General features: G+C 39.2%; 2 protein-coding genes across 2 annotated transcripts; both read right to left on the minus strand.

Annotated features, from left to right (window-relative positions):
- Positions 1–6,144: 6,144 nt before the first annotated feature.
- smim12 (small integral membrane protein 12) lies at positions 6,145–8,807 on the minus strand. Its single transcript, XM_007559804.2, has 2 exons — positions 8,673–8,807; positions 6,145–7,251 (listed from the first exon to the last, which is right to left on the minus strand). Exon 2 carries the CDS (start codon positions 7,226–7,228, stop codon positions 6,953–6,955), a length of 276 nt encoding a protein of 91 aa, XP_007559866.1. The 5' UTR covers positions 7,229–7,251; positions 8,673–8,807; the 3' UTR covers positions 6,145–6,952.
- Positions 8,808–12,014: 3,207 nt separating this feature from the next.
- Positions 12,015–16,914, minus strand: pef1 (penta-EF-hand domain containing 1). Its single transcript, XM_007559805.2, has 5 exons — positions 16,829–16,914; positions 15,352–15,589; positions 13,750–13,905; positions 13,112–13,255; positions 12,015–12,992 (listed from the first exon to the last, which is right to left on the minus strand). Exons 1-5 carry the CDS (start codon positions 16,847–16,849, stop codon positions 12,763–12,765), a joined length of 789 nt encoding a protein of 262 aa, XP_007559867.1. The 5' UTR covers positions 16,850–16,914; the 3' UTR covers positions 12,015–12,762.
- Between the last annotated feature and the right edge of the window lie 3,769 nt (positions 16,915–20,683).

Genomic DNA, 20,683 nt, shown 5'->3' on the forward strand with positions numbered 1-20,683 from the left:
GTATACAGCACCTCCATTACCAGTTGGCGTGATGATAAGCAATTTTTATGGCAGGAAAAGGGGTTAATAGAAAAATTTAAGGGAACCTGGTTTTTGGAACAGCTTCAACTTTAGGAGTGGTCAAAGTAAACAAAAAAAAAAACTGGAACAAACAGTGAAATCATTTATTTCCCTGTGGGTTACCATGGTTTTCTCTTCCAATAACGATAGGAATGAGACGCCTCAACCTTTAGAGGAATGTGTTTTTTTCATCCCCTTGTTGGGGACAAATGTGCACGTTCCGCTGAGGAAGCAACGGCTACGGGGTTCAGTCCATACCGCGTGTCAAAACTGTTCTGGCATTTGCGAGCGGTTCTGTTATCTCCACTTTCCATTGTGTGCGCATGCGTCGGCCTCTGTGTTTTCAGCGAAAAGCCGTGTAGGGGTCAAGGAACACATTGCGGAGGGCAACCCGCCAGTGCCAGGTGAAGCCAGCAGCAAATCTGCAGACGAGCTTTTTGCATAATCTGTTCTTTTAAATTATAAACAAAAATAAAATAAAATTAAAAAAATAGGTGCCTTCTATTCTTTTTCACAGACTAAACATTCCACCACCGTTCAGTAACTTTCAGGTTGAATGAAGTGACTCTTGATCATCTGCTTCTCCCACTGACAAGTCCAAGAAACTTCACAACCCACTACAAGTGTGTAGAAAGGGTTTGGTTCCTTCTTCAGAACAATGGAGCATTAATAAAGCTTTTCAGCCATCACTGGTTTGATTATCTGCTTTGTCTAGACTGTTTCCCTTCCTCAACGCAACCGTTCAGGGCAAAAATGTTTAAGGAGTGCCTTAGAAAAAGCTAATAAAACAGAGACCTTTGCTTGTGTAAAGCTGTGAAAAATGCACAAACTAAAGTCAACTTTTTTCTTTTTCAGCAAATATCCATAAAGTTATTCCCAGGGAACATCAGAGATCAGATGCCACTGTGACTCTACTTCCTGACATTGTTGGAGTCACAGTGGATCCATTTCCTCAATTTATCCAATGAAAATAAATGAAGCCCATCAGGCCTTTTTCTTTAAAAAAAAAACATTTCAGTTCTTGTGAAGTGAAAGGAACATGTTTTCATTTTAGAAACTCAAAAAGCAGAAGACTGGAGGGCACTTTTACTGAACCTGTCCAAGTCAACGTTTTGTAGATCCATCTTTTCACATCCACCAACCTTGAACTTGAACTTTCTTTGCAGTATGTCTCTACCAGGCAAGATTTCTGCTTGTTCTTTTTTTGCAAAACGGTTAAAGATCAAACAGGTTTGATGAGAAGAGTCTGTTAACATCAATTTGAAAGTTACTGGCTAATAAACCACACCATTGTAACTTTGGCTGTGTGTTCAGCTATAAAAACTGGTAACAGATCTGAAAGCGTTTTAATTCCCAGGTGAAACAACAGCTAAAGCAAAAACAAATGTATACCAGCTTACGTTGTTGAGGAGATTTTTCTAATATGCATTTTCATGTAATTAGTCAGAAACTTAATGCAAGTGTCGGTGTGTGGGTGTCACAGACAGGAATCTTTCATTTTTAACTTTCCTGTCTTTTAAAAAAGGTCCAACAGACGGTTCTGGGTTAGAAAATTAGTCTGTGGCTAGAAAACCTACAGACAAAACAACAGTTGCTTTGTTTTCAACATGCAACACTGTTTTAATGTGCCGTCCTTGATCAAATAAGCTTCAACTGAATTGCGCTGCTTTAAGGTTAAGTAAGGTTTATTTTCAAGACTTAAGACATTGTTTAACCATACTTAAATTGAACTAATAGTTCAAGGAAAAGACATAGGCACTGATATTTGCAGATGTCCTTTATTGTTTATCCTTAAACTCTTCCCTTTCATTTTGAGTTGGTCACTTAAAATTCCAGTAATATACATTAAAGTTTGTCATATAGTGAATCACAATCTCGAGAATTTACACAGGGGCATTGCTGAAACAATGTACAACATTAAGTAGGTGTCATAATTCCTGCCTGTCATACAAAGTAAAAGTTCAACTTATTTCTGAAGGCTGTAGTGGTTAGGTAAAAACGTGCCCTTGTGAACTCAGAAAGGGCCGGCATGATTTCACCTCAAAAACTCAAATTTTTTCCTGATCCACAAGGACCTAACTGGCCTTCAAATAGCAGCTGCAGGGTAGACAAGGTCAGGAAAGTTATGTAAAAATCTGTATTTTTGGATCAAGTCAGAGCTCGGGCTCTGTGGCATTGCATGGGGCCGCTCTCTATGATTTATTGTTTACGCTGCGCAGAGCTCATTTGAGGAAAAGGCAGGCGTGTGCCAACTCCTTTTGTTTGCCCTGACATCCGTTCAAACAACGCACGAGAACGGATTTGTATCCATAACGGTCTCCCGTCCGTGCACCGTGCCTTTCATTTGGGTTCATTTGCGATTCATTGAATAACAAACCGAAAAGCCTTTCGCCGATCTCTAAATTTAACTGCTGGGACAGGAAGTGAGTTTGTATCTGTTTCCTTTTCCAGTATTGTTGCTCCCTGGGGGGATTGGTGGTCAGGGATTGTTTCACATGACAATGGTGCTGTGGTGGGTATCCCAGTATTATTTTGCTTTTTGTTCCCCTGTGTTTTCTCACCAAGTGCTGTAGTTGTAGTTGCACTACTTTCTGCTGGCCTGCCCCAGAATCTCAATGAAGGACATTGTTTTTGTGTTGTTGTACCTTTAGAAAATGTGAAAAGATGCAATGGCCAAGGATACTTTTGCAAGGCGCTGCAGCTTGAAGTGTTAACATCTGCAAATAATTACCGTTTTAATGTGTAGGAATAATTTATTGCAAAAGGGAACGTTTAGGGGGGGAGGGGGCAGAACCCGCACACCTCATTTTTAACATTCAAAGCCGTGTTGCGCCAGTAGACTAAAATGTGCTTGTAATTATGACTCTTGGGTGCATCTAGGATCTGAATATTCTGCTGGAGCACTTTCAGATTAGGTAAGCAATGATTAATTTGCAATACGCTGAAGTGGAAGTGTTCCCCTACCAGCCCCTTTTCCTGGTAAACACTAATATTACATCAATGCTCCAAACCTCAGAACACTTGCATCGTGAATTAGTTAAAAAAAAAAAAGCACACTAACGAGCAATTTTCAGCTGGCTTTACGATGCAATAGTCCTTTAAGATATGGTTTCTTGTGTTTTGTTTACAAGGAAAAGGAACACATGCTATTAAATTGCTTGCATAGTTATTAGAGAAGATGAAAAACTGAGAAATCTCCTGAAGTAAATAAAGTACATGTCAACTTTTTTTGCAAAAAGTTGGCATGTAAGAAAGAATGTCACTTTGCTGGAGGAGAGACTGTATCTTTAATTTTGACCCAAGTTCTCAATGAGTGGTAAAGCTAGTTTTCTTCATTAGTAAGATGTTGCTGTAATGTGGACCTAATTAGCAAAAATCAAGTCGGTCAAGAATGTTAATCTTTGTTTCCAACAGAACAATCTTCAAAATATAGAGAAAACTCTCACAAATTATTGTCCAAACTTAAACTAGATGGACCAGAAAGAACAAAGCACTTTGACTTTCACCAAACAGAAAGAGCTGCAATGATCAGATCAAAGCATATGTCCAGATCTACATCCAGTTGAGATTCTCTTCCAGAAAAAGTATTTTAAACTTTTTATTTCATTTTATTTTTATCTTGATTCTTCATCCAATCAGAGCTTGATCTATTCACAAAAAAGAATGACGACAAATACTCCGTCTCTGGATGTCCAAGGACATATGATGTATACATTTCTGTGCTGCAATGAAAGCTTCCCAACAAAAATACACAAACATATTTGCCAATTTTCTAACTTGACATCAGCTGACTGGCAGTTTACTCTGTAGGCTATACATTTGGAAAATAATTCAGCATTATCTTCGCTAAAAAAATAAATAAAAAAAACCTAGGAGACCTTAGAACTGGATTTGCTCAAACATTTGTCTCTTATAAGAACTCACTGCATTTACTGTCACAGGGATGACATTGAAAGTTGCCTTTAACATTTTATTGCTACATATGAGTATCTTTGAAGGAGACAGATTAAAGTTTTAATTTAAAGTAAGGACTTTGTTATGAAGACAGACATTTTCTCTTCTCAGGTCCACCGACATAAAGCTGTCCATGTGTGTGTAGCTACGGTATCTAATAAAAGGATGCGGTGCCCGTCCAGGAGGCAGACGGTTCTATTGTTCATGCGACACTTTGGAACACAGTCTCCAGCCTGTCCATTCAGGATGTTGGATTGAACCTCCTTGAGCAGATTGAAATAAAAAAAAGGCCAGCCAGCATCACCCACACCCATTATCCCCATCATCCAGCAGGAACAATGGCTACAGCCCCCCCTCCTTTCCCGGGAACCTCGGCCCTCCGTTCCCACAGTACCGTCCCGTTCTGAGGAGCCGGAGGGCCATTGTTACGCGGGATGACCTGTCCTCCAATTGTTCCCAGGAGGACACACACACACACACACTTTTCATACAGCGCGCTCACTGTAACTCCCAGCACTACCTCTGCATCTTCACTTTGTGTGTGTTTTTTTTTTGTTTTGTTTTGTTTTTTTTTTTTAACGGAAACTTCCTCCAGCCTACGGTAATTGCTTCTTCAAATGTGTCTCACCCAGAGTCGCCGGCGTGGAGTGGGCCATTTTGCTGATAGCGAACATAAGAGCAGAGAAGAAAAAGCTGGAGATGGCTGCAGATAGCACAGTATTTACCACTGTGGTGCCAGTGGAAGTCTGGGCTTCATGATCTCTACCCATTTCACAAGCTGGCAGGGTAATGTAGCAGAACGTATCCTGGCACACTAGAAAGGCTGCAGACCACTTTTATTTTATTACCACAGGACTAGTCTGGGACCAACTTTTAAAACCTCGAACAGTGGGATCAGTTCTGTTGCTTATTTGTCTCATTTGTCTGATTCAGCCTGTGACTAATTCCAGTTAGTTTTTATTTTCAGACCCGCATTTCGCTGCAGCGATGACGAAAGTTAAAAGCGGCCTTGACTCAAGTGTGGATGTTTACCAGTACATTAAATGTCAGATCTCTTGTTAACATTCATTCCCTCCAGAGTTTTTTGGAAGTTCAAAGCGAGAGAAAACAAATATCAGGTGAACGGTGGGGGGGGGAAGAATCAACTTTGAAGAGAAACACTTTGCCTGTTTTATATTTCCAAAGATGCTGACAGTGTCTTAAAGGTTTAACCTATTATTAAAGGTTGTATTAAATTGTATTAAAGGTATTAAGTGTATTAAAGGTATTAAGTGTGTTAAAGGTGTTAAAGGTATTAAGTGTATTAACGGTATTAAAGGTTAAACCTGCATCATTTAAAGATGTCTGGTATTAAAGCTGCAGTATGTAACTTTTAGAAAAAATGTTGTTTTTCCAGTTATTAAAAATGACACCATGTTGAGACAGCATGCCATCAGTATGACACAGATAATCTGTGCAAAAACAAAATAATCAAGCTCCTCCTCATCTTCCTAATGCTACTGTTAGCGAACTGCTCTCAGTCAAAAACAACCAATCAGAGCCAGGAGGAGGGTCTTAGCGCTGTCAATCCACCTCGTGTATGCTGTTCAACGTGCTAATGGCAGAAAATCAGCTTACCGGTACAGGAAATCCACTTATCTGCAGTCATCAGTGGCAATGCTAACTAACATTAGCATTTGTAGCAGGCTATGTTGTGGTGAACCAGCTGTAGCTTGTGGTTGGTTACTCCAATTCCTCTGATTGTATTCAGGGGTACCGGAATACAAGGCACAAAATACAAATGCAAACCTCACTTTTCAGATTACAAAACAATAATAATACAAAAAACAAAAGTAAAATCCTAACAAATAGAATTATGGTGGTGAAATGTGAAAATTCAAGATGCATCAATGCGTTTTCGATGATCATGTTTGACATGATCCAACAGAGTAAAGATGTATAAGCTGATTTACCTTCAGGAATAAGTTTAACTTTTCAGAGCTGAATGAGGTTTTTGATGAGCAAAGTTACTTTTTATTAAGAAAGGAAAATTGGGGAGCAATGTTGAATATACATTTGGAATAAATTATGTTTTTTTTGGTGAAGCATCTTAAGCCAGTTTTGTGTGATTTGTCAGCAACGGACACTTTTTTCAATTTAGGAACATAGATTTCCTTTATTTCATATCATTTCTTTGACACAATTTATACACCTGGGAGTATTAACCATCCAGACTTTCTAAAATGAAAGCATCATGTTCAGGTTACAAATAATACTCCTAAAAAGCTTACAGCTCCAACGGAACCTCCTGTACTGCTGGTTTGTTTTGCCACACGCCTTCAAAGGCCAGATGAGATAAAAGGAACAACACAGAGCCGTCTTTCTTTTCCAACTTCCTGCAAGATAATTACTACGTCTTTTCTAACATTCAGAAAAGATTAAAGGACACTCACTTTGAGAAACATTCAGCTTGAAAATATCTTCGAATGAAACTACCAAAAGAAAATTGGAGTGACTTATTCATGAAGCCACAATAATATCTGGCTCATACTGCTGTAATATGACATGAATAAAAGCGATTTTCTTTGTAAGTGGAGGTGGGCAAGTAAAAACAATCAATTAGATCAACACTTAACGGTTCAATAAATATGTTATTAGAGTGGCTTGATTAAAATGTTCATCTATGCATTGTCAAGTCGTATGAAAATTCACCGATAGAAGATTTGTACCTGGTTACAAAAAATAGCAAGAGTGTGTTTGGTTTTATGTGTTTACTGTCGGTCGGGCTGGCTTTGATTCTTCAGGAGGTGACAAGTGAAAACTACTCAGGTGAGTAGAACAGTGGGTTGATTTTTGTCCTCCGGTTCACCTCTTTGGTTCCCAGGGAACCATCCTCTTGATGGAAAAAGAAGGAGGAGGAAAAAATAAAACTGCAAGAACAAGTCTGCCGCGACACGAGTTAGCTCTTCTCAGATCTGTTCCTGTTGAGAGCAGCTTTAGGCGTGAACTCCAGTTTCTCTTTAAGGCTAAGCACCTGAGTGCCGTCTGTTCCCACCTGCTCCTGCAGCTTTCTTTCCTCTCTCAGTTCCAAAATGCTCTTCTCTTCCTCCCGAGGTTTGGGAGTGCCTCTGATGAACCACTCCAGGTGGTAGCCCACAGCGCCGACCACGAAAGCGACAGGGAAGGTGACGTACGGCGCGTAGGTCCGCATCGCAGTCCATACTACGGGCCACATGCTGCTTTAATTTCCCCAGGTGCCTTGAAGGTTAGAAAAAAAGTAAATTATATAATAGTAAGAGAGAAATTGTGGCATAGATTATTCTTTTCAGAACAGTAATAGGGAAAAAAAATTATTTACGAAACATCAACTTCTAATGTCAGAGTGGACATTTTCTGTCTACTGGCCCCCTCTTGTGGTCAAAACCAGATCCCTACAGTTAAACCAAATTAGGTTCCAATGACAGGGAAATAAAGTCTAGTGTTTTTAACCAGAAATTAATCAATTCTACAGGTGTGTTGCTACAGTCAGTTCCATGGTTTTAGGCATCAACGTGTAAAACAAATTAATTAAAAATAATTAAGAAATAAAAAATTAAGTGTGTTGATTAAAAATATTGATGTTGACAAATTATAGTTGATTATGACAATTAGTCTCAGCAGAGACTTAATTCATCTAAAAGAAAGGGGAAAAAAATAAGTTTCTAAAAAGGTGCGTGCGTCACTTTGCATGCAGACTGCAACTCCAGATTCTCTAGAGGAGCCACCTGTTGATAATTAGTTAATCAGGCAGTTTAGCAACACCTGCCTGCTACTTACTCTCAAAAATCCAATAGAAGCAGCAAGGAGACAAATTTTGTAAAAAGAAAAAAAAAAGTATTTCAACTGATTATGACTTAATGTGAAATCTGGCGTCTTTTTCTGTTTATATTTCAGATTAGATTTAAGCAATTGTAGAAATTTGCAGAGTCTATATCAATGTTATATCCTGTTATCCAAAATCTTAGAATTAACATATGGAGGACTGTTAATTCTCCTTTAACAGCAAATTTTTATCATGATTATTTGCTGCTTTACCTCAAACGGGGCAATAAATCTTAAACAATATTTTTTTAACCGATATTAAAGGGTTAATATCTTTAATGTAACCAGCCGGTAAACTTCAGCTTAGCCAAATTAGTTAAAAAGTAATCACAATGCCGCAAATTCGCCAGTTTTCTCAGTGTCGAATTGAAAACCTGGTCTCTACTATTATTACAGAGTTCATTTTATGTCCGACACCGTTCGCTTCGCCTTGCTTACTGGTAATATAATTCAACATTCTAGCAGGGTTCGCCATTTTTTGACTTAAAATACTGCAAAACAAAAACTGACGAGTCGAATGAGCGCGCCCAAAAACTGACCATGAGTTTAATTAAAAACCGACACAACCCCCCATCCCCCCAAAACACGAACACGTTTTGATAAAATTATGCACGAATATCAGCTAACAAAGTCAGCATCACCCTGGTCGGTGGGATAGCTTAAAGTATTTGATATTCATAATCTTAACAAGACGGGTACCGGAAGTATGAACATTAATCTACTAGTTTACTGTGTCTATCAAGAAACAAATTACTATCACACTATTTATTTTGACAAGTTTTGACCGCCGTTAATTCATTTCATAAGACCACACTCACCTCTGCAGTTAACACATTTGTTCTAGAGAGACGTAATTTCCGTGAGTTTCCCATTTCCTTCCTGTATCAACGTCATTCGCCAGTTTTTCTTCTGCGTTTTACCACCCTCTACTGGTAAATATAGTACACTGCACTGAATGCCCAGCAGTGTGTACTCCCTCAGCTACTTCTTCCAGTGACTAAAAATGATGTGTAATGAAATCTATCTTCGTATTTAATTTGGCTTTTGTTTATATATAATAAACAAAAAATCCACAGTCTTAATGGGTGTAGGTCTTTTCTCTTTGTTGTCTCCATCCTTGCCAAGTCCAGTTCTTTCTATTACAAGGGATCTGATCCATGTGTTTAATCTAAAAAAACAAACAAACAAACAAACAAACAAAAAAACTCTTAACACTTGTAACTTTCCAAACTAAGCAGCCTTAACATAGGAAACTGGTAACTTTCCAAATTAAACAATGTTTACATAGCTACATGTGGTAAAGATTCCAGAGTAATCAGTCAAGTTTCCACACCCAGAGAACATACAATTTATGTGAGGTTAAAGAAACCTGGAAGGAGGATTCCAGACCTGGATGACTTTGCTCTTATCCCAGCTTCAATCTGCTCCGGTTTATACCGGTTTGAGTCTTGACTAGATAAAGACCCCAAACCAGACAACATCCTCTTCATACGCCTCGAGTACCACACAGTATCTGGATCTGGCTTTGGGTATGCAAACACTCCATATTCCTGCAAAAATACTTTAAGACAATGTTTTCCAGCCCTGGTCCTCAAGGCACAGTGCCCTGCATGTCTCCGTATTTTAACATCTAAAACATGCAAAGCAATGTGTCTTGAGGACCAGGGTTGAAAAACACTGCCTTAAGGAACACACTCAAAACTTTTCCTGATCAAATGGCAGTTAAAGTCCAAGGTAAAATACTTTACACTGCCATGAAAAAACTATTTTCATGTTGCAAGAGAAATTTGCCTACAAACTGCATCTTGCATTTATTCAGGTTATGATTCCCGAATATACTAAAACATGCACCAAGACTAAGAAAACAAGGAAACAGAGGAAACGTCTCACTAACAATGGAGAAATGCAGATTTAAAGTGGTAGCCTACGTCTCTCTCAAAGTGCATTTCTTTCACCCAATAGGAGAAGCAATATCAGACTCGGTACGATGGTTTTCTGGGTAGTGAATCAGTAAGCCTTCTTTGCAAAGCTACGTCTGATTGATGACACTGATTATTCGGCCCCCACTCTGGAAACTTTCCCATTTAACAACAATGATCCTCGCCACCTAGTTGATCTATAGCAGTCGGAAAGCAGCCTGTCACAGAGCGGTGGCTGGCTTTCACTTAATGGTTTCTTGTAGTAAAGCTCCAGAGGAGAAAAACAAAACACTGAGTCATGTCCAGATTTGTTAAAATTAGTTTCAATGAAAACGGAATTGTGATTAAGTTGAATCTTGTGTGGGTGATAATGTTTGAAATCATTCTTTAAACCCCTGCATCCCGCAGTAGCCAGGACTGGCATGTGATCAGTGCTGTCAAATAAGGAGAAATGTGCTCATCTCCTGCCACACACACACACGCACACACACACTTACTCCCGCAGGCTAACAACATTGCCCGTGCCAGTTGTGCTTTACCAGCTGAACTTGCCAGCGGTGGGTTTATTAAATAAATGTCCGTTTATTCGTTAAATGAGATTTAGAGCTGCGCTCGCCAATATTTTGCAAATGAAAAAAACAAAAAAACAAACAAAAAAACAAATAAAAAAAAAAAAACGCAGCTATTTCTATCAATCCAAATCATGAGCCGAGCCTGACAAAGCAGAGTGTCACAGCCCCGTAACACTAAAGTAATTAACTTTAACCTATTTGTTAAAGTTAATTACAGATGTCAGGCATGGTCAGTGGTTTCCTCATTACACATGGGGAAAGATGACAGGACTCAACTTACATCACTGCTGAATCACAGAAGTCAGGAAAAAAAAAGGTCCATGCAAAAGGAAATGGGTTTCAGTGAACTGAACCGTAAAACATGTTAAACCTTTGGACATGCTTCACGTCCTTTAGTATTCGGTCCCCCCCCCTACCACCCATTTTGCTACATTGTAATAACAAATCATAAAGTGTTTTAATGGGATGATAGACCAACAGGAAGTGATGAAAATTTGTAGGAAATGATTAACAAAAAATGTAACTCAACTCTGGCCTGGTAAGATCAGTCCCTCATTCTACGTTTTGCTTCGTACGGAGGACCTAGATCCTCGGCTACTCTGAAACAACTGCTTGCCGAAGGCGTGGTCTCTTGAAATTTGAAACGACCTGATCAGATTTCACCAAACTTTAAGCATTTCTCTTGCTCCGACATCAGCTGCTCCACACTTGGAACCGTGGTCAACGCGGACAGAATGGCTTCGCTCACGTCCTCCGCCAAACCATGACACTATACAGGCGAACTACAATTCTGAAACGGCCTGTTTGCTGTTTCATAACACAGTTAGTGGCAAACTGCAAACACAACTCTTCTATACAGGCCAGGTTTGTGAAATGCAAATGATCATCATGGTAATGATATTACAAACTACATTTATGCGATTGTCTTCCAGCGTTTGTGAATTACCCGTCATCTGTAGTAATACTTTTTGCATATTTTGACAAAACCGTGATGATACTCGTAACCATAATCAGTTTGCTCACCATAACAATAGGATTTTCATATTACATGTCTACCCAATTCGGAGTGAGGCATAACGATTCTTTCCACGAACTAATCAAGCAGGGAGACAGATGGTGAAGAATAAAAGAACCAGATGTGGGAAGGAGAAACAGCTGCTTATTCATTTTTTTTCACACTGCTTCACTGACAAAAAGAAAACAAAGTAACTATATGTGCATTTTTAGGCTCAAATAGGGTCGGACTCAACTTTCTGTCAAAATCGTGAGCATTTATAATCCTGAGATCAGGTGTCAATCGTGGCATATTTCTCTAGAATAAGGTGTAGACAGTCATTCTTCAAAACTTTTAAAACAAAAATAATCATCTCATCATGATAGGGATACTCAGTTTAATTTAACTGCTTTCTTGCTTTCCTTTTACATCTACAGATATCAAGTTTGGTTAATGTTCTTTCTTGAAATTATAACTATGTCCAGATTTAGGAGCATTAAGCTCTGAGTGTTGATCTGCCAATCACCGGTCAGAGCAAATCCGGTGCAAATTGATTGGCATGTCATTATTTTAGTAGTAAAATAATGACTGTTAAAATCACCAGAAAAACAAATAAAAAACTAGCTTCTAGTTGCTTTGTATGCATATCACGTAAGTAAATAAGATCAAGGATGCGTACAAATGGCAAAACATTTATTCGTTAGCAACACAAGTCATAAAGCAAAACTCAAGTCTACGGAGAAAACATACATTTTTTTCATATTGTCTTTGAGCTGAATTCCAAAAAAACTCATATTTTGCACACAATTTTGTCCATTTTAAAAGGTCCACATAATATTTTTATATACTGCATAGTAATCTTTACAGTTATACAAAGAAATATTTGATTAATGTGTTAAACACAGTGAGAAAAAAAAACAACAAATAAGAAAAAGACACGTTTTTACTGGTTTAGTTGGAAAAGGCCTGATTAAACTGTGAGGCCTCAGTGTGACAATAAATCTAATAACTGTAATGTTCCCATCATCTGTAATTACATATTAACTCAAATTCAGCCCCACATGACTTTTGCAAAAAAGTAAAAAAAAAAAAAAATTTAAAAAAAAAACAACAACTTCTCTAACTATAACCATTATCCTTGGTCAGACTGGTTTTATGTAGATGAACATCTTAGAAACCCCGTCACACAGTGAATGTGCCAGTAAAGGTTCTGCACCTCATGCGTAGTGCAACGTCAGGCTTCTAACCGTCAAATTAAATGCAGCGACTGCCGCTACGCTGAATATACCGCAACGTGGTGGGTGTGGGGGTGGGAGGCACCTCTGGCGAAGCACGGGGAAAATCCGAGCGGCTGTCGGCCTGCGCGCCAAATGACGGCGCGCCTTCCGACGGCTGTGAGCGGGGCTCGTTGGCGAAGCCGCGCTCACATCAGCCTCGTGACGGCGCTGGCGAGAAAGTCCTCGTAGTTGAGGCGGACGTTGCCCGTCATGCCGGTGTCTCGCTCCCTGAACACCTGCGTCATGCTCTGGAGCTGCGTGCACGCCTGGATGAAGCGGTCCAGCTGGATGCCGTGGGCGCCGCCCCTCCCGCCGAAGCGCTGCACCAGCATCTCGGAAAACTGGGGGCTGAGCTTGTAGCCCATCAGAGTTAAAACTGAAAAAGGAGAGACGGCAGTGGAAAAAATGTGAGGGGTATACAGTGAATTTATATATATATATAAAAAAATAAATGACCCGCAGCACCTTTAAGACAAGGTAATGAAACATGGATACCTTGGTGCAGCTCTGTGCCGCTGATGGATCCCGAGCGGTCCCTGTCATGCTGCTGAAACAAAGCCCTCCACTGCTGTATGTAATCCCACAGCGCCGAGAAACCAAACAAGTCTACCCGACCCGACCGCGTCTTGTCAAACATATCTGGCAGAAGACGTGAGAAACACAAGTTCAGACAAACAACCTGGAAAAAAAAACAAAACAAAAAAAAACAAAAAAAAAAACTTTTTCTTCACAGTCTTTCCAAACTAAAGCATAAATGTTTTAGTGCGTTTCCCTGCAGCCCCCCCCATCCATCACCGCAGACCTTCTGCTTCTAACACCGGTCCACAGAGGTCACATTGTTCTCATTATGGCCGGAGATAACATTAGGTCCCTGCCAGCAAATGTAATCGGAATGGAGCAGGAATCAAGACAGAACATTTCTGTTCCTTCTTCCCCTGGACTAGAAACTGAGCTCAAGTTTAAAAATGTCTTATGCCGTGCCTTGACTGAACGTCTGATTTTTCCAGTGCTTTTTGTGCCACTTTGCCAGAGGGAGAAAACCGCCACACTGCTGTGTCGTTGAACTGTCAACATGCTAAAAACCGGTTCGTCCGTTTTTGGCTTTTTAAACCGTTTGCAGCCGTGCGACTCACTGATCATCATGAGGCAGGTCTCGTCGTTGAAGTTGGACCAGTTGGAGTTGACCAAGGCCTGTTTCAGCTCCTTCGAGTTGATGAAGCCGCTCCGGTCGGCGTCGACGCTGTGGAACCATTGGTATGCCTCTGGGTTAACACCAGGAGGGATGTTACCTACACATAAGAGGAGGGGGGGAAAATGAAAGATGAGCAGTCTCAGCATTGTTTCATTTTTTTTTTTATAAAAGCCAAAAGCAAGGAAATATTCTTTTAGTGTTTCTATTCCTTGTATTTAATTAAAACTTTCCCATTCTGCACCCTGTAAATCAGATTTGAGACCATTGAATAATATTTCATTTCTTAAGGACCGACTCTAAAACCTAGATACAATTACATGCTTTCTCTTTGGACTCTATTCCCTTTTACGTAGAAACCCCCAAATAAAATCCTGAATAATAAATCCCCCTTAGAAACTGACTAGTAAACAGAGTTCACCTGTGCAAAATCTAATCCCTACATTAATCCAGCTCTTCTGTGAAGGCCTCAGATGTTTGTTAGACCATTAGTGAACAAAGAAAAACACAGAAGAAATGAAAAGAAAAAAATATAAATAAAAGACAAAAATAAAATAAAATAAATAAATAAAAATAAACAGCATCACAACGATAATGAAAATGTGGCTTGAAAGGAAAAGTGGACAAAGAAAAAAAAACACTTGAAAGAAAAAAAAATTCTATTTAAAGTTTCTCAGAAACCATGTAGAGGACAAAGTAAACATGTCAAATTTGATGCTCTGGTTGGACGAGACAGATGCTGTGCTTTGTGGCAAAAAAGAAACATGCAACACTTTTCTGATATTTATTTATAAGAAATGCTGTGCATTGTGAAAAAATGTATCCTTTTCCTTCCACTTGACAACTGGATGTCATTTTGCATTTCAAATAGCACAAAAGCACATTGAACAGATTTTGTGTGATGTGAAAATTTGGTGTGAATATTTTGAAAAGCCACAGCATTCACACTCACTGCTCCACATGGACCAGAAAAAAAAGAAAGAAAGAAATCAGGTCAATATGCCTAATAGGGCTGGAAAAGCCATCATGAGGAAGAGAGAAACAGCACTCGGCCAAGAGGTCACCACCTGATTATATGGTGGAAAATACATGGAGACTTAGAAAATACAGTGTAGTGTGCAAAAAGGAGGAGTAAAGAGATGGCTGACTGTCATGAACATGAATGGGAAGAACGACAGGTGACATCCTGACATCTGTCTCTGCAGGGAAGAGATGGAAACGTAGAATTTGATGAAATCAGACACACACACACAAAACACACGCTCCCTGCCCATCCGTCTCCGACTTCTGCTTAGGCCTCGCTCTGTTTCACCAGAGAGTCATTACTCCAGCTTCATGTGACCTGCAGAGGGTCCACAAATTGAGCCGCGTCTCTGCGTGACTATCTGGGAACGCAGGTCATTTTTTATTAATCATCCCACCGCGAAGCGAAAGAAAGAAGCAACAAGGAAGAAGTATCAGGTTGATCTTGCCGTCTTATTTTGTTTTATTTTACTCTTACAGCTACAGAAGTCTTTACAGAGCTGCAGCTGCAGAGTGGAATTACCTGCAGGAGCGTTGTATCGGTTAGGTCCTCCATAAGGCTGTCCTCCATAAGGCTGTCCTCCATAACCACCAGGCGCGCCACTAGGTCCATGCCCATATTGCCCACCATAACCTGGAGCTCCATAACCTCCATATGGGCCCCCAGTGGGGCCTGTTCCACCTCCAGGGGGACCCCCATAACCTCCTTGGCCTCCACCATATGGGTTACCTTGAGGTGGGTGGCCTCCACTTGGATACCCCTACAAAGCAATACAAAGGAAAACAGGTGAATTCAAGTGATTTTGAGTCGATTCTACGGCAACCGAACAAAAATATAATAATAGAACCAGATCTTAACAGTGTTTCCGTTATAAATTGTGTAACATTATATGATGGTGCAAATGTGCATGAGATAAGAAAGTTTCTGGAGCTACAAAGCAGCAAATATACATATTAATGATGTGCTCTTACGAATTAAATTTAACAAAATGAAAGTTGAGCTGCGCAGTGGTGCAGCTTGTAGCGCTGTTACCTTGCAACGACAAGGTTCTGGGTTAAAATCCCAGCCTGGGGTCTTTCTGCGTGGAGTTTGTATGTTCTCTCAAGATACACAATTTAGATCCTGCTATTGATAAGACATTAAATTGTTTTCAAAATTCAAAAATACATTGATACTAAAGGGATGAATAAGTACACATATTTACAAGAGCAACAATAAGTGTGTGGAGGAATGCATTTCAGTCAAGGTCAACAATATTGATGCATAACCCAAATTAAATATTTCCCTGTTTATATGAACTGATTTAATCATAATTGAGGTGTTTACAATTTCATAACTGCGCATAATAATATAGAAACGGTTTTGCTTTATTTGTCAAATTGTTGAAAAGTAATGTCCAAATATAAAGCTGTTGAAAATCAACCACATATCAGGAACTATTAAAAAAATAGATTAATAATTAGTGGCTAATCAGGTGTTGTAATTCATATTCTTTAGGATAAAAATTTAACTCGTGGAGAACAATCTTTTCATTTTTCCACTTGAAACTGATTCTATTAATGGCTTGCTACTATTAAATTTCACGAAACACCGAGGAAACATTTTAAACATTCAGAAAGTGGGTCCAGAGGCCATGTACGGAAACTCGGGTGATTCACACACATTCAAATTAGGACGCGCAGTTTAGTTTATTATTAAGCCAACTTCGAACTTTTAGAATATTACGAAATCACATTCATTTTAACTCTTACACATATAAACTATATAGATTAAAATTATTGCTGAGTAGTTTTGCTGACAGTGGGCCTATATTTCTAAACATACTACACAATCGAGACAGGAACAACCCCTCAGCTAACAAATGAATAACAGTCGTTTGTGGTGTAACATAAACAACTGGCGGGGTCACACGAAAGCTACGGAACACACAATCCACTAATTACACCATTAAATATGTCACTATAGCAAGAAACAAAAGAAAAACGTGAAGTTGTCCTACCTGTCCGTAGTGAAAACTCATGATTTGTTTGACAACTCCTCACTTCCTGCTACAAAAATACATCCGCAATATGGAAAACAGCGCCGGCTTTTCCGCGCGTGTTATTGGTCCGTTTGTTCTGTCACGCTGACCCCCCCCTCCCCCACCCGTGAGATCAGCTTCTGATTGGACGCAAGAGGGGGAGAAAACATGTAGACGAACAGAAAGAAAGGAGAGAGAAAAAAACACAACAAGCCCCTCCCTACTGTACATCCAACCCAATACTTACTAAATGAGTCACTCACTATGTCACCTTGTGACAATGCGGAACGACGATTTTCTCTTCATCGAAAGAAATATGTAGTTTTATCACAAAGAATAAACTCTAATAAACTTTTCATTTGTCAGTAAATGACTTTATTGGAAAAATCAATAAACACAAAATATAAAGCAAAACATCTTGTATATTTTTTATCCCCCTTTAAAACTCTATTTTTTGACTATTTCTTTGTTAAATCACGATTAAAATAGGTTTATGAATAGCTTTCCTCCAATCGCTTAAGAGGCTTTTCTTCAACCTTGATGTTGTTGAGGTTCTGAAGAGATACTGTGGGATCCACTCTTACTGAGGATTTAGATCTGTACATCAACCTTGGATGTGAGAGAGGGGCCATTTCGTGACTTTCGAAGAACCTCTGAATGTCCTGCTCCTTCCTTAGAATGAGCTTTTTGATACGTTTGAAGATGAGATAAATCATTTCACAGATGCAGACTAAGATGCAGACCACGGAGAAGACCACCATGAAGAGGATGAAGATCTTTCTCTCCGTGGGCCGGGATATGTAGCAGTCCACTGTGAAGGGACAAAATATTTCCCTGCATAAGATCAAGCGGGGCATGTTGAAACCCTCTGTGATGAAATACATAAATAGTTTATAAATCACTGAACGGTTTAGCACCACAATACATTAAAGATCTGCTGTTGCTGTATCAACCTTTCAGACCCCTCAGGTTGTGGTTCTGGTCTGCTTTGCAACCCCAGAACCAGAACCAAACGAGGAGAAGCAGCATTCAGCTTCTATGCATCACAAATCTGGAACAAATTTTCAGTAAATTGCAAAACAGCTGAAACACCGAGTTCCTTTAATCTAGACTAAAAACCCTGATGTGCAAAATGTAATGTTGACTGTGTGTTCTATTTCTTTGTAATTTTGTGTTTTTATGACGTAAAGCACTTTGAAAAGCCTTGTTGCTGAATAAAATTTGATTTGATTTGATTGGTAATTCCAATGTGTCTTGGCTGGGCATGAGAAAACTTGCCGAGTGTTGATGAAACCAGAAGTCTACCAAACATGTTGTGTCGCAGAAGAGAAAGCGAAAGAGAGATGCAGTCAAATGCTTTCGCTACATTTAAAAATAGAGTGACTAAGGTAGATTCTTTGTTTGAGTCATCGAGCTCTTTCACCTTTCTGTTTCACTTTGTGTCCTCTCAATCTGTTTACATTTACAGTTGGATTAGTGTGCCTACGAAAGTATTCTCTCCCCCTCCCAATCTTTCTCACATTTTGTCACAAATCAAATGCAAATCTAAATGTATTTTATTTTTGACTTAATGTTACAAACCACTACAATTTATGACACTGTAATTGTGAAGTTGAAGATTTTTGAGTATTTCCCAACTTCCCTAAGAAAAAACAGAAAATTGAGGCACAAAAATAAACCAGTTTCATTCAGAAGGAATCCAAAAAGTCAATAGAGTAACTGAAGTTAATGTCAGGACAAATTCAGCTGTTCTTTGAAGGTCTCAGAGGCTTGTTAGTTAACAAACAGCATGTTGAAGATAAAGGGACACTAAAAAACAGGACAAAGACAAGTTTTTGGTTGTAAAACAATAACCAAACCTACACAAAAAGTCATAGTTCAATGTGTCATTGGAAAATGGAAAGGTTATTACACAAACCCAAGACACAAAGACACAGTCATCCACATGTACTAGCAGGGCATTTATTATTTAGAGAAGCTTCATGATGTAACATTAGGTCCCTGCCAGCAAATGTAATCGGAACGGAGCAGGAATCAAGACAGAACATTCCTGTTCCTCCCCAGACTAGATACTGAGCTAAAGTTCTAAAGTTTAAAAATGTCTTATGCTTGAACTAATGTCTGTTTTTCCAGGTTATGTTTATGCCACTCTGCTGGAGGGGAAAACCGCCACACCGCTGTGTCATTGAACTGTCAACATGCTAATAACCGATTACTCCGTTTTTGACTTTCTTTAAATAATTTTTGCAAATTTTATTGAAAATTATTTTCCATACAAGTATACATCCAAACTTTACAATTTGTTTTTTTCTTTTTTCCAAATGTTCTATACACACCATTCTAGAGAAGCTGCACATAACTTCTGTACCTGCATTGGACAAAACAACTTGGCCAATCTATATTACCCAATCTACCCATACACTTACTACTAAAAAAACAACAAAAAAACAAAAACAAAACAAAATTAGTTTTTTTTTGTCCGTTCTTCTCTTCCAAGTCATCACGATTTTAAATCTCTTCTCACTGGAAATGAACTGTGAACAACTATTTACAGTTTGTAGCACTATAACGGTACCCAATCCCACAATGTCATTCAACAAAGTCTGATCTCCTTGGTGAAATAAAACCCTGCCAATTTTTCCAATAATTCTTAAATTTTCCAGATTCTAATCTGATGGGAAAGTCAGCCTTTCCATAATATAAATATTATGCATTACATCAACCCAATCTTCCCTTTTAGGAGCTTCTGCCTTCAGGAAGTTCCTAGTAATGGCTTTTTTGCTTGCTACTGTGGCAACCTGGGGTGGATTTTCTTTATTATGAAATCCAAATATAGGATGTTAAAGTTTACAATATGGGAAACCAACAATGCCACCTGGAATAACTCCAGGAAAATGTAATGTAATAAGGACACAGATAAGTTCTGCTGGAAATGAGGAGACGAGATTCAGAAAGTTCTACAAAAATTTATTAAACTTTAATATGTTTTTAAATTAATAATAACCTGAAATTGAATGGTTAAAACAGTGAATGCATTTGACAACATTTATTATGATAAAATGTTTAAATTTCAAAGGAAACTGAGGCTTACTAATAGGTGAAGTAGTGAGGGAAGTGACAACATCCAGTGCAGAAAAAGGGGATCACCCTGGACACCACAAAACACAGCGAACAAAGAAAAAGGTGCTCCAACAAAACACACAAGACACCACCACCACAGTAGCCTCAGTCCCTAAAAGAAAGACAAAAAATGAAACAATATGAGTAAAACAGTGGTACAATAGCACTACAATATTTCACTTTATCCCATTGATAGTGCCATCAGTGCTCCCAGGGAAAGTTCAGGTTGGTTTTTTAAAACATTTCTTTATTGGTAGGCAAAACAGCAGCGAGCCTCACTCCAGGTGTAATGCTGATTAGAGACTCATCAGGAGGCTGTGACCTGGTAAGTTACCACACTGCCAGATAAACAGATCTACAATTCCGCCTATGCTGTGCAGCTTACCGCCAGCAAACAAACAAACGGATGGACAGATTGGTCCAGATGTTGGAGGTGCAACAAAGGAGGCCAGCACAGTTTAACAAACGACAGAAGCAGATGGAGACGTCATGACACAAGCAGCCTCATGACAGGTGAAGGCTTGCTTATATGCAGCAGCTGAAATTGGCCTTAAAGTGGCAGCGTACCATTTATGCTGCTACACTACCAACATAATCCTATACCAGCTGCTCTTCTTAATCTTTCCATCCCTCTTCCCATGAGCAGAACATCAACTGTGAATGGAATACTCACCCCAGCACCTTATCCATACAATTCTTTAAATCCTGCCAATA

Source organism: Poecilia formosa, unplaced genomic scaffold (assembly GCF_000485575.1).
Source record: "Poecilia formosa unplaced genomic scaffold, Poecilia_formosa-5.1.2 Scaffold107, whole genome shotgun sequence".
In the NCBI taxonomy this organism is placed as follows: domain Eukaryota; kingdom Metazoa; phylum Chordata; class Actinopteri; order Cyprinodontiformes; family Poeciliidae; genus Poecilia; species Poecilia formosa.

Excerpts from the sequence above, each read along its gene's own strand:
- smim12 (XM_007559804.2), bottom strand. The coding sequence starts at position 7,228 with ATGTGGCCCGTAGTATGGACTGCGATGCGGACCTACGCGCCGTACGTC.
- pef1 (XM_007559805.2), bottom strand. The coding sequence starts at position 16,849 with ATGAGTTTTCACTACGGACAG. Across the intron at positions 13,906-15,351 it reads CCGATACAACGCTCCTGCAG|GTAACATCCCTCCTGGTGTT; the intron begins GTAATTCCACTC and ends TCTTATGTGTAG. Across the intron at positions 12,993-13,111 it reads CGGCACAGAGCTGCACCAAG|TTTTAACTCTGATGGGCTAC; the intron begins GTATCCATGTTT and ends CTCCTTTTTCAG.